General features: G+C 44.5%; 1 protein-coding gene across 1 annotated transcript in view; it reads left to right on the top strand.

Moving 5' to 3' along the window:
- Eif4e3 (eukaryotic translation initiation factor 4E family member 3) overlaps positions 1-15189 on the top strand; it is a 41094-nt gene extending 25905 nt beyond the window's left edge. The window contains exons 3-7 of the mRNA XM_051154992.1: positions 535-629; positions 2276-2336; positions 5281-5347; positions 9177-9332; positions 14463-15189. Of these exons, the coding sequence (XP_051010949.1) occupies positions 535-629; positions 2276-2336; positions 5281-5347; positions 9177-9332; positions 14463-14509 (426 nt within the window). The 3' untranslated portion in view covers positions 14510-15189. The remainder of the gene's footprint in view (positions 1-534; positions 630-2275; positions 2337-5280; positions 5348-9176; positions 9333-14462) is intronic.
- Positions 15190-16926: the final 1737 nt, after the last annotated feature.

Raw genomic sequence — 16926 nt, 5'->3', positions numbered from 1 at the left:
TAAAATATCCTAGTGAAAAACAATTTTTGTTAACATCAGACTTTGGGACTGGAGAGCTGGCCCACTTGTTAAGACCATTTGTTGCTCCTGAAGAGGACCCAAGTTTGCTTCTCAGCACCCAGATGATGACTCACAACCATTCATAACTTCAGATCCAGGGGATCTGGCACCTACTTCTGATCTCTGAAGGCACCAGGCATGCACATGGTGCACCTATGTGCATGCAAGCAGGTGAGTCATAACACATATAATAAATCTAAAACAGTTAACTCCAGGCCTAGTACTGAGCATTTTTACCTTTCTTGTTTTATGTGTACACACTGCTTAGGAGTACATCCTTCTGAAAAATAGAACCTAGCCTAATATCTAGAAGGAACATTAGCTCTGAGGAGCTAATGAGAAAAATACTTTCTGTGTGGCTAGGAATTAATGAGAATCAATTTTTTTCTTTAACACATTAATTTTATAATGTCCTGGCATAGTTAATCAATAGTAGGCATATTAAACAAAGTGGGTTTTTTTTTTCTTTTATAGATATTCTGGAGTGTGTACAATAACATCCCTCCAGTGACCAGCCTGCCTTTGAGATGTAGTTATCACTTAATGAGAGGAGAGAGGCGACCGCTTTGGTAAGTGTGTATGGTTCACTTGGAGGTCAAGGTAGGAGGGAGATAGCCGTGAACCTCATGAGGACTCTTTTCACCTGTGGTGTGCCTCTTAGCAGAAAGTATGCCCTGCTCCTCAAGGGCCAGGTCTCAGAGGAGCCTGCTGTGGCCTCCTTAATCACTTGATGTACTACTGAGGGCATTGGACAGCTAGTTTGGCCAGACTGGAGCCTCTAATGCCAGTACACCCTTATCTCCTTGAACCTTTCACAGTTATTTACTGATAAGTAAAATGAAATTCTTTCTAGGCTCACTCCTAGTGAGAGGTAGAAAGCTAAATTGAACAGAAACAAAGTAGTGTTTTGTTGGACCCTGTAGCCGAGTACTTTTTACAGGTAAGGCTGATGTCCCACACATCTGGTTTCCCAGGTTCTATTCCGACCCAGTGTTTCCTTTGCTTTCTTAACTGAAAACGCTGAGTTTTCAGTCACTTTCCTGTTTGTGGAAAGATAGATCTCCCAAAGTCCAGTCGTTTTTTTTTTTTGTTGTTGTTGTTGTTGTTGTTTTGTTTTTTTTAACACTGGGATTAAATCTAAAGTCTTGTACCATGTGCTAAGCCAAACACCCTACATCTACATTCTTGCCCCCCCCGACCCCATTTTTTGAGACAAGGTCTGACAGAGTTACCCAAGCTGGCCTGGAACTCACTTTGTAACCATGGTGAGCCTCGAACTTGCGCTTCTCTACTTCAGCCTCCTGAACAGCTGGGATGACAGACCAATGCAACCAGTGCTGCGAGCTGTGAGCTGTGATTTATGCTTCAAGTTTATCAGGGTCAGCATTCTCCAAGCTCAATAAAATCCAGGGCTCATCACCTCTGACTCACTGTGGGTCAACTCTTTATCCCTGGCCAATCATGCAGATGTGGAAGAAACAACTGCCTTAAAAAAAAAAAAAGAAAGAAAAAGATGTATTTATTTATTATGTATACAGTGCTCTGTCTGCATGTACACCTGCTGGGCAGAAGAGGGCACCAGATCTCATTATAGATGGCTGTAAGCTACCACGTGGTTGCTGGGAATTGAACTCAGGACCTTTGGAAGAGCAGCCAGTGCTCTTAACCTCTGAGCCATCTCTCCAGCCCCAAAAACAATAGTCTTATAAGCAAAACTAGGATACAAGCTTGTCTTTACCCTTAGGGTATGGAATCATCCCTACCAGAATGCCTCTTACAGGGAAACTGAGGTGCTTTTCCTAGACAGGCTGTGGCTATTAAACCCTAGCCTATCACAGGAACACTGTGACCCCAAGTTTACATGTGAATTAAATGAGACAATATCATGAATATGCCTTGTGATATATAGGTCTTTACACCTGCAAATCAGTTGCATCAAGTGTCCTTTCCCAGAGAGTCAGGGGGCCCCTGGGACCTTGTATCCTGCACCCACCCTTGTCCCCATCCCAGCTAATTCCATGTTGCTCCCTCTCTCATCTCCGTTGCCGAACTTTTGCATTCTTCTACCTTTGTTCCTAATCACAGGGCTGGGGAATGTTTACTGAAAAATATCTGTGCACTTTCGCTTTTTCACAACAGCTAGTATTAAACTAAATGGAAATAGAAATACTCCTTTGTCATGGAGTGCAACTTTAAATGTTGTTCTTTGATGTAGGGAGGAAGAGAGTAATGCAAAGGGTGGCGTGTGGAAGATGAAAGTTCCCAAGGACAGCACGGTATGTCTCTGCTGATCATCTCCCAGAACTGGCAGCCCTAGGTAGAGAAAGTCATTTTCTCACATTGGTGATGATCACTTAATGCTATCACCTTGAAAATGTGTAATTGGAAAAGCCAGGTGTTGTGGGGGCCCAGCTTTATTCCCAGCACTCAGGAGGCAGAGGCAGGTAGAGCTATGAGTTAAAAGTCAGCTAGATCTTCAAAGTGAGTTCCAGGACAGCCAAGGCTACACAGAGAAACCTTGTCTCAAAAAAGAGGGGGGGGGGAGAGAGAGAGAGAGAGAGAGAGAGAGAGAGAGAGAGAGAGAGAGAGAGAGAGAGAGAGAGAGAGAAAGAGAGAGAATAAGGAAATGTGTAATTGTGACTCTTCAGAAATGGTGCAGTGGCATCCCTGGTCTAGAGCCTGCACACCTTAGAGCAAAGGTACATCTTTCTGTTAGCTGTTTCCTCATCATGCCTAACACATGCAAACTGACCTCCCACAGGAGAGCAGGGTCCTTCCTGCCAAAGGCTCTGCAATCCCGGCTAAAGACACAAGTACCTCCTTAGGGATCATTACATAGAAAATAGGGACACTTAGGGGGCTCCCCATTTATTGAGGTTCATGAACCTGGGCATGCCTCAGCAAGATTCCCCAGGAGTAGACCCAGTACTGTAACATGAACATAATATGCCTTAAAAAAGCAGCATGCATTAAGCCCTGGGGAAACAGAAAATTTCTTACACAAAAACAAACAGAATGGTCTGGACATGGGAGCATGCCCCTCTGATCCCAGAAGGTGTAGATAGAGGTCGGAGAATCATGAGTTCAAATCTTAATACGTATTCAGTGAGACCCTGTGCAAAATATCAAAAATAGGGCTTGGGAGACGGCTCATTTGGTAAACTGCTGGCCATGGAAGCATAAGGACTTGAGTTCCAAACCCCAGGACCTATGTGAAAAAGCTGTGTGTGGCTGTGAGTACCTGCTACCCAGTGATACGGAGGCAGAGAAAGGAGGGTCTTTGGGACTTGACAACCAGCTGGTCTAGGCAAAACTGTGAGCTCCAGTTCAGTGAAAGATCCTCACTTTCAAAAATAAGATGGAGAAATGACTGAGAAAGACACCAGAGATCAACCTTTGGCCACCACATGTCTCTGCACACACATACACAAACATGTATGCACACCCCACTAATTACATGAGTAATAAAATCATTAGAAATAAAATGGACAGAAGGGCATTTTTTTTTCCAGATTCTTTTCATGCAGTTATGCTCAAAGAGTTAAAATGCTTCTGGGAAGCCACACACATGGGGCAGGAGTCATTTCCCTGTGAGCCCACACTTGAGGTTACAACCAGATGCTCTTGTCAGGGCTGCAAATTTGATTATTACCTTGCAAACATGGAAAACACTGGAGGAGCTAAATGAGAGTCAGGCAAGGTGTATGAAACCCTCTGCCCTGCTAAGAGAGAGCGGCCAGAAAAGAGGAGAGGGCAAGATGCCCTTAAGTTGTCTTAGATTTCACCCAGTGCTTCCCCCCTTCATGTGTGTTACTTCACTTATTTGCTTGCTTATTTTTGAGGTGATGGGGAGCCACCCCGGGACCTTGCCTATTTATGTGCTTTATTTACTTACCCTAGACTTGGAATTCCAGTGGAAGTCATCATGATGCCTGTACCCATAGAAAACTGTTCAAGGCAGGGTTGTCCTGGCCCATCGTGCCAGCTCTAGGCCGAATTCAGGCACCAATACACTTTCTTGTCTAGCCTAGCCAGGGTCCTGGGCTCTTATGTCTCAGCGTGCCTTTAGAGGTCTGGAAGGCTGGAACGGCCTGTGTTCCAGACAGAGCATGTTTGGAACGCATGCCATGCTCTCCGCTCCCATCTTAGCTTCATTACCTATGGGCTCAAGATCAAAACTGGACAGATGGGAGAAGGGGTCTAGGAAACATAAGCCTTTTGGGGAGTTACAGGTTCACCTTGGCTCCCTGGTTAGATGTTGTTGCCTTGGTTAAAAGATAAGCAGCTGCTGCAAGCTCATTAGAATGTAATAATAAGCATTGTTACAGTTAATGTATACCGAGTGCCTGGCATATGGATGCATGCTGCTATTTATGGTGCAATCTTAAATGTTGAGCCCCCTTGGTGCAGTAGTTACGCAAAGCAGTTATTAACAAACGTTATACTTGAAACAACCCTGTGAGGTCAGTTGTGTTGTTATTCCTTCTCAGAGGGAGGCTGGAGGCACTCACGGCCACGGCCTGCCCAGGTCAAAAAAATAAAGTGAGCCCCTTCTCATGATTCAGACCAGGCTATGGGAGGCCTCACATCCTAGGAATCAAGGCAAGGAGAAGCCTAACCCTTTTCCAGGGGAAAAACTGGGAGAGCCATTGAGCTTCCAGTGTCCGATGAGTGGATTTTATTTACTCGACAGCATTAGTCGACAGCTCTGGTGCTTCTCACTGGCAGGAGGCAGAGTGCAATGAACGCAGGCTAATCATTATTTCAAGGGAAATTGTGTGTGTTCAGTAGTACATAAAGTTATCACTCAGCGCAAACAACCTGTCAGCAGCAAATGGAATTTTGCCAGTCTCTAGCATCAGTAAATAACAGTGTTTCTTAACATTCTTGACTTGAGTAACATCTTGCTGGTAACATTTTAAGGATTGTATCAATTGCAAGAGAAAAACAAAGAAGGATTTTCCTAATGGCACTCAGATGTAATGGGTTGGTACACTTTAAGAGTTACAAGACATAGGAGAGTAGAGTTGAAGGCATGCTGGCCCCCAGTTCTTCTGGAGTTCAGGCCCTAGCAGTTAAGGCCCTGGATCACGTGTGTCTGTGTGGGCACAGTCATTTGCAAGCTGCACCTATGTATGCCTGTATGTTTGTACGTGTTCACGTCTGTGGTGGTAATTGCCTAAACCGCCTTGTTTTTATTTCTGTTCTTTCCTATGTCAGTCCACAGTTTGGAAAGAATTGTTGTTAGCGACCATTGGGGAGCAGTTCACAGACTGCGCAGCAGCAGGTAAGGAGGCCACCACCCACTTGTCCATACCTGGTCTGCCTGCCTCGTGTTTGTTACTCACGGACCGTTGTGTTCACATGTAGTCCTTCTACCTGCCTGCAAGGTGTTGATTTTGTAGCTGTGACGTACTTTAGACTTGTTTCAGCAGTTTGGGTTTTGGTCTGAGATTGGCGTATGTAAGCACATGTGCATATTACACGTGTGTACGGTCAGCCCTTCCCGTCTTCAGATCCTGCACCCGTGGATTCGCAGATCAAAAACAGTAGAAAACGTGACCAGTATCTGAACTAAGCACGCACATGCGTTTCCCTTGTTATTCAAGAAGCAACGCAATGCAGATGACTTGCACACCATTTGCATTAAATAGTATAAGTAAAAAAGAGATGATTCAAAATAAGTTTGGCCTGGCAATATAGTGCTGTGGTACAGCGCCCACCTGGTGTGCAAAAATAAACTGCTCCAAAATAAATACCTAAATAAACATTATGTGCAAATGATCTTTTATATAAAGGACTTAAGCATCCATGGTATGGATGGGATCTAGAACTTATTCTTCATAAATATCAAGGGCTGGCTATATATCACATCTATAAAAACATGCGTAAATGTATGTATATGTGTACATATGTATAGGCTTATATTATTTCCTCTCATGACAGTTATTCATGAGGTATGAATCGTCAGAAAGAAAAGGAAAGTCTTCATCAGTGGGCTAGCATAGTTTGTAGTAGGTTTCCTGTCGCTGCCTCATCTTCGGCAAGGGACAGTGCCTGGCATGCCTACTGGGGTCTGTGGGTGGAAAGGAATAGTTTCTTCCTTCTATCTCGTTTTATCTTCTTCTTCCTGTTCTTCTGTCTCTGCACAGAGAGGTGGACACAGGGAGACAAAGATGGGACCTTTCAGCCAAGGTTCTTCAGCTTCTAGCTTCAGGCCTTGCCTTTGGCTTTGACACACCCAGTGGCTTTCAGAGAGCCATGACAGGAACCATGGCTCTTACTCTAGCCATGAACGCTGCCACAGTCGCACCTCTTCCCCCCTGGGAGCCCCTTTTGTTTACCTTGAGTTTATCACAGAAGCATCCAGAGAGGTGTTTATAACTACATCATATTCAAACACAAGTGAAAAGAAAAGCAAGACTGTATCCGCTCATGGCCAACCTCAGAATCTGTCATCTCACCAAGATGAGATGAGATGATAAATTTCATGTAAAAATAAAATAATTACGTAATGCGAATATGATGTTCCTGGCCAATTCCCCATGTAAACGTTATGTATTTTACCACAGACTTACCTTCTTATAAGAGCTCTGGGCTTCTTACAATGCTATCTGCTTGTGTTGAGATCTCTTTTCTTCTTGGGGCACTCCTTTCCTGAGGATACAGATAAGTAAAGTTTTGTGGAGTGTTTTCTTGTTTGTTTTTGTTTTCTTCTATTCTGCTTTTGGTTCAGGGTTTTATCTGCTTTCCTTTGCTGTTTTGATACTGTTTTTTGTGAGCCAGCGTGAATCAGTTGGCACCCAGATTTAGGCTGTCTCCGAGAGCTCTTGTCACAGAGCTCTTGCCTGAGAGCTCTTGACAGTCCCATGATCAATCTCACAGTCACCTCGCTGGGGTGGGGGGGGGGTGGGGGTGCTTTGCCATTCAGCCTTTCTGTACTGCCTTCCACATCACTTTTACTCACTTCAGACAAAGTGTGTGTTAAGATGAAAAGGTCTTACAAGTGCAGATTTCTTCTGTTCCAATGGAGAGAAGCTAACAACTTTATATTGCCCAGCCCAAAGTGCACCCTCTGTGTAGTTATAAACACAGAAGCCCAGGAATAGTCAAAAGTAATAGAAAAGACCCCGTAGTGAGCAAAGAGGCTCAATTCTTCTGTCACTTGAGGCAACCACAGAGCATTTGAAACAATGGATCCTCCTGGCCCCACTGTCTCCTGCTCTCAGGGCTCTGCCATAGCCCCGGTGTTGCTGGCCGATTCACCATGGATGTGCCTTCTCATAAGAGCTGTGGGCTTTTTACAACACTGTTTGCGAAAGGGCTGCACTCAGCTATTCCTGCCAAGCCAAACTGAAATAATGACCATGTGCACTGTTTGGCATCTGTTGGTGACCTCCCCATTACCAGTAGTGTGTGAAAGGATAATCGCAAAGGACTGGGAAACACTCATGTCTCCCCCAAATCTGGGTCATTGGTGTCCTGGCCCTTCTAGAGAGTGGAACACTGGGTCACTTCTTTCTTTATGTAGTAATTTTATTTTTACATGGAATTTATCATCTCATCTCATCTTGGTGAGATGACAGATTCTGGGGTTGGCCACGAGCAGATGCAGTCTTGCTTTTCTTGTGTTTGAATATGGTGTATGGGTAGAGAAGTCCCCACATTACAGGCTGTGGAGCCAAGCAGCAAGTCACGAATTAATCACGTCCTTGTCACGAGTCTACGTATTAAAAAGTGGACATTAATGTCCTTCGCCCTCCAATCTTCCCTCATCTTTCTCTCCTCCATTGGGTGCCATCAATCCAACCTTCAACACTGTAGTCCGGTCTTGCCTGGTCTTGAACACGTGCATACATGTTCACAAGGTGTCAGACCCTCTACCATAGCCTTGGCCAAATTCATTTATAAAGAAAACCAGGCTGAGAGGAAGGAAGGGGAGAAGGCAATGGAGGGGAAAGGGAAGTATTTCACAGTAAATGGTTTCTCTGAGTAGGCGGGTGTGCCACTGAATAAATCATATTAAATGCCCAACATGCTCACATGTCCAGGAGTCAGGTAGAAAAACTGATGACATGAATCCTTCAGACTGCAGTCGATGGCAAATCAGGCAGTATGGGTCAGGTAACATCAAAGTCCCTAATTGTGGTAATGCCTCTCTCTTGTGTGCTACTCGTTGGCGCAGAGCATGCAGATACAGGGGGCTGTCTCTGCTTCATGGATGTGCCATGAACGTGCAAAGCTTCGAGTCAGAAGCCTCCACTTCTACCTATTGCTTCCAGTTAGTGTGGACAGAGTGGCTGCACAGGAGCATGCTGGAACAGTAGGTTCATTGTCCAGCTGCCATGCTCAAGTGCCTCCGTGCTAACCCCATGTTGGAAAAAGGCCACATTATCAGTGTAGGTAAATGTCTAATGACTCTCCACTGGACAGCAATGGTAGAGTGTCACTCAGAAGACACTTCGCCTTCTTTTACCCATAATGCTAATGGGTAGCTATGAGCTCTTTAATGGTCCATGGTTCGACACAGTCAGAAGGGTGATTGCTAGAAGGAAGCACCAGAGGGCGGAGTGACCAGGAAAAGGGCAGACAAAGCACACAGAACAGAGGAGCCAACAGGACACAGAGTCTGGGTCCTGCGAGGTTCGGGGCAGATAGTGCTACCAGCCCCAAAACCTCTAGAGGCTTAGCAGGAAGTCACAGAAAGCCTTATTGCTCATAACACAGAAGACTAGGCTTCAAGCAAAAAGTTCATCTGAGTTCACTTGGCTCTCAGAGGGCAGGGAATTATGCAACCTATTTTAGAAAGCCTCATCAAAACAGAGTCAGAAAGTGACAGAGAGCTTTGGATAACGTGTTGAAAAGGGTAAAATTACTTATCTGGAAGATTCCCTTGGCTTGAACACTCTGTTTATTGAGTCCCTGGCTGGATGCGATGTGGCTCTCGCAGCGTCTGTCTGTACTGAGTTTAACGTCCCCCAGCAGTCCCCCACAGAAGCGACGCGTCCCCATCTCATCTGTAACTCACAGCTAAAGGCGCAGCTGTGTGCCTGGATGCGTGTGAGCTGCCTGGTTGTTGTCTCCTAACTTCTTGCCCTTCCTCCTCTTCCCCTCAGATGACGAGGTAATAGGAGTCAGTGTGAGCGTCCGGGACCGAGAGGATGTCATTCAGGTCTGGAACGTCAACGCCTCAGTAGTGGGCGAAGCGACGGTGCTGGAGAAGATCCATGAGCTCCTGCCCCACGTACCCTTTAAAGCTGTGTTTTATAAACGTAAGTGCCTCATTTCCCATCACTATTTTCAAGATTCTTCCACCAGACTTCTAGAGATAGAAGTACATGGCAAACGAGGTGAAGGTAGAACCACTCAAGACTCTGTTAATGCAGAAAACAATTCAGCACAATGCTCTTTGTTTCTTTCTTTCTTTTTTTTTAAATCAAGTTTAGTTGCAAAACTTAAAATGAGATTTTATACATGCCTAAGTCCATGAATTGGAAAAGCAGATATACATTGTGCTCATTATTTCATATAGTTAAACCTGATCTTAAATTTGTCAGAGGAAAGTATATTCTATTGGAAATAATAACAACAACAAACAAGTCATTCAGTGAGCTGGCAGGCAGATGCTCAATCATCCCTTCATAGGAGTTTTATCATGTCAAACATCTCTACCTATGGAGGACTCTCAGGCGTGATTGGCAGTTCTGTTGAAATGCTACCACTTCCTCATTATGGTGACTGTGGCAGAGTCACCCAGAATTCACCTGCGGTGGTGCAGACCGCTCTTGGTGTGAACAGTGTGTGGACCCATTGTTTCCATTGTGCTCTGTGTCCATTGCTTCTGTGTGCTCCTTACAGTCATCTTTCTCATAATGAAAGCATCCTAGCATGCTCGAACCAATGTTCGGTAGGTCAAATGATGGGCTACACTTTCAATAGCAAGTTAGAGGAAATGACAGACAGCCCCACACACATCCATGATAGATTTTTCTATGTCTCAAATCGTTCTGGAAGTCACTAACCCATTTTTTTTTCTTACTATTATATTTCATTGACTCTAAGGTGCTCTTGAATGTAACACACCCTATTATTTTAGTACTTAAAGAAAGAAGAAAACAATAAAAGGTTTTCAGCTAAACCAGGATGCACTCTTGATTCTAGAAGTTTTTTAATTTGCAGGGGACAGAGAAGGGGCATCTTAGAATCTCTGAAATACACTTTATCCTTGTCTCACTAGTCTAGGTCCTTGTCAAGAGGCTAAGCAAATTAAAACTGTGTCACTGCCCTAGTGTGAAAACTCAGGCCTCCCTGGGAGGACTCCTGTAGCCACTATGAAAGGATCAGGATCCACATGGGGAAAATTTAAAATAAAAGGCAGAGAAATACATACCGAAGAACTGCTCTTGACTGTGCAATATGGAGACAGGGCAGGCACACAGACACCATTCCTGTTCCATAGGGACATAGCAACTCTAGTTCACCCCAGATACCCAAAGGTCTCCAGTGTGTTCTATGGTTTCCAGTCTGTAAGACTAACTAACAGAAACTGCAAAAGGAAATATGAGTTAGTTCCAAGTTCAAATGGGGCCCACACTTGAGTCTGCCCAACACGACTCAGTAGTGGAGAGGTTGGGAGTCATTGGATTTTTGCTATACTTCAACAGTGTGACCCTAAGCGGTCAAAATTGACCCTACTTTCACTCTCTCACATGAGCATCTGGAAGGTTGGTCTCAGATGATCTCCAAGGTTCCTTCTACTTTACAATTCTGTGGACAAATTGACAGGTAACCAACTGGTCAGCACCTCAGCATGAAGTCAATATCCCTCTAGGTAACTAGGCCCCAGCTTTAGCACCAAGGCATAGTCACATAAGAATGGCCAAGGGCAGGCGGTTCCCTGCTTAGCTGGTGGGGAGGCTGACAGGAGTTGTTGGGGTGTGTGGTGCGGGGACACCAAGCAAGGAGAAAGGGAGTTGTACCCAGGCCAGATGAATCAAAGCTGAACAGACACCCTGAAGGTAGTTAACATTGTCAGGTGTGTGAGTCAGAAGGAGCTAGCTGCAGGTCTAAGCAAAAAAAAAAAAAAAAAAAAAAAACGCTTTTTAATGACACCCATTAACATTTAAAAGCTCAGACTGTGCAAATAAAAAATTGAAATTCCCTACATTATTTGACATGAAGCAGACTGTCCTTTACTTGGCACAGTGGCCAGCACATGTTGTAGAAGTGATCTGGAAAAATGAGATCTGGACAGAAACTGGTTCACAGGGTGAGGGACAGTCCTGGGTGAGCTAGGCTGGAAGTGGCTGGCCAATTCATGTCACCTTTGTCTGGTTAATGGGAATCTGGTGCTCTGGAGTTTGTAGAAGCTAGCTGGCTAGCTGACTGGATGGCCAGGAGAAGCCTAGTATATCTAGTCCTGGCCTCCAGTGGGCAGATGAGGAACTGGACATTGGCATTTAGTATGAGGTTTTTTTTTTTTCTTTTTCCCCATCCAGATTGGTGATTTGCGTGAGCAACTCACAATTTACACACACCCTCCCTAGTTCCATTAAGTTCCTTGGAAAGCTAAAAGACAAAGGCCTTTATCTGGTGTGAACATTGTGTAGGGCAGGCGTGGGAGAGCCCAGAAGTGAAGCTGAGCCAGCCTCTCTGCTCTCTCCACCCTGCGTCATTCCATGTGGGTGCAGCAGAGAGCGGTCTCTACATTTTCATGTGATTGGGGGGGGGGGGAGCAAAACTGTTTTGTGACACATGAAAATGATATCACTATTAAGTTCTAGTACCTATCAGTACCTGGTTACATAAAGAAGCACTCATTTGTGTTATTTTCTATGGCTTCTTCAGCAATCAGGAATTGCGTGGATTACTACTAAAATGTCTGCTGGCTCTTGGATCTGAGAACAGTTCTCTTAATTGCTTCCCCAGTTTCCCCAGGGATGACAAATGGCACTCCATGCCCAGATGCTCAGAGTACTGCAGTGTACACACCGCTGCTGTTCTGACCACTGGCACTTAAGTGTTCAATTGTGGCTATCCTGACCCCACACAGCTAAAGATAAGGGAAACCTTTGCATCATCACTGCCTTTGGATTTATAATCTGTAAATCAGCATTGCTGTCATCTTACGATTCCTCAAATTGGCCCTGAAACATAGTATATTTCACTGAAGACCAGTCTATGTTTTATTTAGTGTCTGCCCTAAAACATCTTTCTTAAAGACAAGATTAGGGTAGAGGAGCTAGCTCTGCAAGGGGGAACCTGAGTTCAATCCCCGGAACCCACATTTAAAAATATCCAGGGTTAGGGCCTGAGGAGATGGCTCAGCGGTCAGGATTATATACTGCCCTTGCAAATGACCTGAGTTCAGTTCCCAGCACCCATGACAGTCTGAAACTCTGAGTTCACATCCTAGCATCCATGTGAAAGGCTGAGCATTGCTACACACACCAGGACAGACACAGGAGGCTCACCCGTGCTCTTTGGTTCTAATCCTGCCCCAAGTTCAGTGAAAAAGCCTGTCTCAAAGGAATGTGTCAGAAAATGACAAAGCAGAACACCCAGTGTCCTTCCACAGCCTCTAAACATGTGACACAAGTATCTGTAGCAGCCTAACTAGGTGCACATTCAGCATGTACATATATCACATCTGTGTATACAAAGATATACGACACACGTACACACACGTGAACATACACACATACCATATCCACATACACACTACACACACATTCACACATACCCCACATAAGTATACACACGCCACATACATCTATATGCAGATACACACATAACATGCACATCCCATCTACACACATGCACACCGCGCACGCACACACACATACATGCGCAGACACATATACACATACAGAAAGTGTCACAAACATGAGAATAGTCAAAAGCTAAGTGTGGTGGTATCTGCTTATAATCCCAGCACTGGGGAGGTGTAAACAGGTGGATCTCTGGCGTTTCCTGGCCAGGCTAGCCTTTAGCAAGTTCCAGGCCACTGAGAGAGCCTTTCTTAAAACTTAAGATGGCCAGCATCTGAGAAACAGCTGCCAGGATTATTCTCTGCCTCCCCTCTTCTCTCAGTCTCCCTCCATCCCACCCCATACAATGCCCTTCACATGTAAGTGTACCTGGGCATGCAGAAACATACCCAAGTAAAGAAAATATTTTAAAAGTTAGATAATTAAAAGTTGTAATTGTGAGAGAACTGCAGTTAAACTTGGGTGGATGTTAGGTCACAGCCCTAGTCACCCTGGGAGTTCCAAGGTGCTCTTTCCCAGTGGCTTATCTAGATGAGTTGCTGCCTGGAGTCACTGCCTGAGATGATCTTGAAGGACAGCAGCTGTCACTCTCCTTGGTAGTCTATATTAAAAACAGGAATGGGGAGCTGCAGAGATGGCTCAGTGGTTAAGAGCACTGGCTGCTCTTCCAGAGGTCCTGAGTTCAATTCCCAGCAACCACATGGTGGCTCACAACCATCTGTAATGTGATATGGCGCCCTCTTCTGGCCTGCAGGTGAACATTCAGATACAGCACTCATGTACTTACATTAAATAAATAAATCTTTAAAACAAACCAAGAACAGGAGGAGCTATGGAGGTGAAGTGAGCACTCGGACTTACCAGCCCCGGCTGTATCAGACCTTGCCATATAGTGACAGTTAGGCACCGTGCACTCAAACTTGGCCCTCTGCGTTACAGCTAATATTGGGTGTCTCAGGGGGTCTCCCATTTCTTATCTCCCAGTTTAAAGAAGTTGTAAGTCTTTGAAAAGCATATTTTGTATTGTCAGCTTCCTTATTAGTAATTCCACGAGACAAACTATGAAAATCCCTGAGGTGCAGGGTAAGGTTTTGGGGATAATAGTAGATCCATCAGTTCCATGAAACTTCCCACAGAAGGTGTTGAGAAGCAGGGGGGCATAATATAATTCCCACGCCCTCTTGTATGGTTCTGTTTTGTTTTGTGTTATTTTATTCTTTAAGGTAGGCTTGTGAATGGCTCTGTCTTGGGTCACAGGCTCCCCTCCCCCCCCCTTCCCATGCATTTTTGTGGGGCTCCTTTTCCTTGTAGCGTTTGCCTAGAGCCCAACATACTCTCCTCATCAGCTTGTGTGGATGAGTCATCCCCCCCAGGCACAGCAAGAAGAAACAGGCAGCATGCCCATAGCTTGTTTATTCCTTGTTTTAATTTTCATTATTACGTTTCTCAGGAAATGCACGCCTTAGCTAACAGTTACTGGCAAAAAAAAAAAAAAAAAAAAAGGAAAAAAATGTATTTGAGTCCTTGCCAGCATCTGGGGAAGCTGAATGAGGTGCCGAGAGAAGGGTTGGCCCATCCTTTGCTTAAAGTTTTCTTTCCTTCTTTTCTTTTTTGTTTTTTTCTGTCCTTTAGCCCATGAAGAGCATCATGCTTTTGAAGGTGGACGTGGAAAACACTAATTGCACTCTGTAAAGAATTCTTTGTCCTTTGCTGATTGGTTTTGGAAACGGTCTTAACAGGAGGGAGAGTGAAGAGAAGACTTGCCGGAGCCCGATGCTGGTCCATTTAGAGTGGGTTTCTGTCCTTGCAGACTGGGCCGTTAGGACTCAAAGTGGCAGGTGGGGTTGGGGGAGAGCGTGGGGGTTTCTGCCATCATATCACTTGCTTTAAAAAAAAAAAAAAAGAAAAGAAAAGAAAAAGAAAATAATTTTTTAAAGCTTTCTAAATTCTCTGTTCTTTGCACTCTTCCCCCTCCCCCGTAAGACTCCTTCTTCAGGGTAATTATTGTTTTCTGCACTCCCTTTCATTGAGGCATAAGAATTGGGTTCCCCTTGGGTAACTCTACTGTACCTTGTTAAGGAACATCTGCATAATCGCCACAGGACTGCCTGCGAAGCCACAGGGCATCAGGAGGGAGCCTTGCCTAGCAAAATCCCTTTCTGATAAATTGTTGTGACACTTGCCTGCACACTGTGAGCTGGCATTGTTTCCTTTGTGTGTGAGTTCCGTGGAAAGCGTACTCACTGACAGCACACGCATCTTAAATCCCCTTTAAAGAGCAGTATAAGGCTCAAAAAATCAAACTCTAGGGTTTTGGGGACCACTGTGCAAGTAATTCTAAGCAGAATCCCAATCTGGCCTTTGCAAACAAAAGCCCCATGGTTTGTCCTGAGACTTCTGGCTTATAGCGGAGGCGAAGTGTATTCCTTGTGTGGCATGGAGCTGCTTCCCGGGCTCCAGCACGTTTTACCCACTTTAGACTTTCCAAATCAGTTCTCACATCTTCTGTTAAGTGAGCCCTCATTCCTGCCCTGTTATGCGTCCTTGCGGAAAATCGACGCCTTTGAGCGTCGACCTCTTTTCCCTGCAGTTTGCACACTGTTGAAGGAAGCACCTAGGCGCCCACACAGTTGAACCTGAGTGCATCCCACTCCTATTAACTGTGTTGTTAGATACTGGATTATACTACCAAAGAAACGCAGGTTCAGTAGAAGAAGACCTCTCACAGTATCGCAACTGCTCCCAAATGCTGCAGTTTCCCTCTCAGCTTCGCCTCACCCCCTGGTAATTTTCAGTGAGAAGGGGCCTCCCTCCTGCTGACTGGGGGTTCAGCCACAAGACCACGGCAGCTTCTAAATGTCTCAAAAGGGCTAATTTTTAATTCCCCTTGAACTGTGGGAAGGAGAGATGGGGCAGCTCTAAGCCTTCCACATGCATTTGTAAATAATATTCCCCATCCAGATGGGATGTTTTGAATGGCTCTCCATAGCATCTGTTTATAAAAGTCCTGGCCTCCACTCGCATTGCAGAATAACTAGAGTTTAGCAGGTTCTTCTTTCCTGAGCTTAAAAGTCTCTCAAAAGTTCCATTCATTAGGGAATTTGATCCTTCTAGAAAAACCCCATTGTCTAAAAGATGTGCATCTCTCTGAACACTTTCCAAACTTGTTTTAAAATTACAACTCAAGGATTTAAAATTTATTCTGGATATGAAATTCCCTTTTATAATATAGGTATTTTTCTGGTAGATTAGCAAAGAGAATATAATTGACTTCATTTATTATAATTGTCATATATATTTCCATAAGTAAATAAATCTTGAGGAATTTTTATTTTTGAACTTTATTTAAAACATTTGTGATGACATGTTCAATTTTTGCATGTATGTAGCTTTTGAAGTAAAAATAAAATAAAATAAATAGGAATGTTAGGCTCATGTTAATGCTTTCGAGTTTCTATTGTCCATGAACACGAAACATGACAAGCACACAAAGTAGGGTTTTTTTTGTTGTTGTTGGTTTTGGGTTTTTTTTTTTTTTTTTTTTTTTTTTTTTGTCCCAGTGAACTTCTGCAACTGTTTGTATTTGGAAAACACTGACCATGTGAAGGATTTAACCTGCCTAGCGTTCAGAACCTGTCATCTGAATTACTTTGAGTGGATTTTTGTCAAGTTTTACTTTGAAAATGGTTTTAATTGAATATTTAGCTATAATTGCCTTTGTGAGAACTGAGCTTACTTAAGCAGTTTAAGGCCTTTCATTGCCTCCTTGAAGAAGCTGATGCTCTGGGGACATAGAGGCAACACTTAGGGCATGTGACTTGGTGTCAGAGCAGTTCAGCCATGTTGGCCACTGCTGGGGTAAGTGTAGATTCCAGTAGACACTTGATCCTTCCGCCGAGTCCTACAGCCAGGTGCCGCCCTGTGTGCTCTGCAGAGCGATGCACAGAAGCCAGGGCCTTTCTTCCTTCTCCTGTAAGTCTTCAGTCTGTGAGGCAGAGCCAGGTAATCTGGCTGAACCCAGTGTGTTTTCCCCTCCATCCAACCGTCCCCTTTGACTCATGCCTGCATCAGGAGAGTTGCACGCACGGAATCAGGA

The sequence above is a fragment of the Acomys russatus genome, chromosome 13 (genome assembly GCF_903995435.1).
Source record: "Acomys russatus chromosome 13, mAcoRus1.1, whole genome shotgun sequence".
Taxonomy (NCBI): domain Eukaryota; kingdom Metazoa; phylum Chordata; class Mammalia; order Rodentia; family Muridae; genus Acomys; species Acomys russatus.
This window is presented reverse-complemented; position numbering and strand designations above follow the sequence as displayed.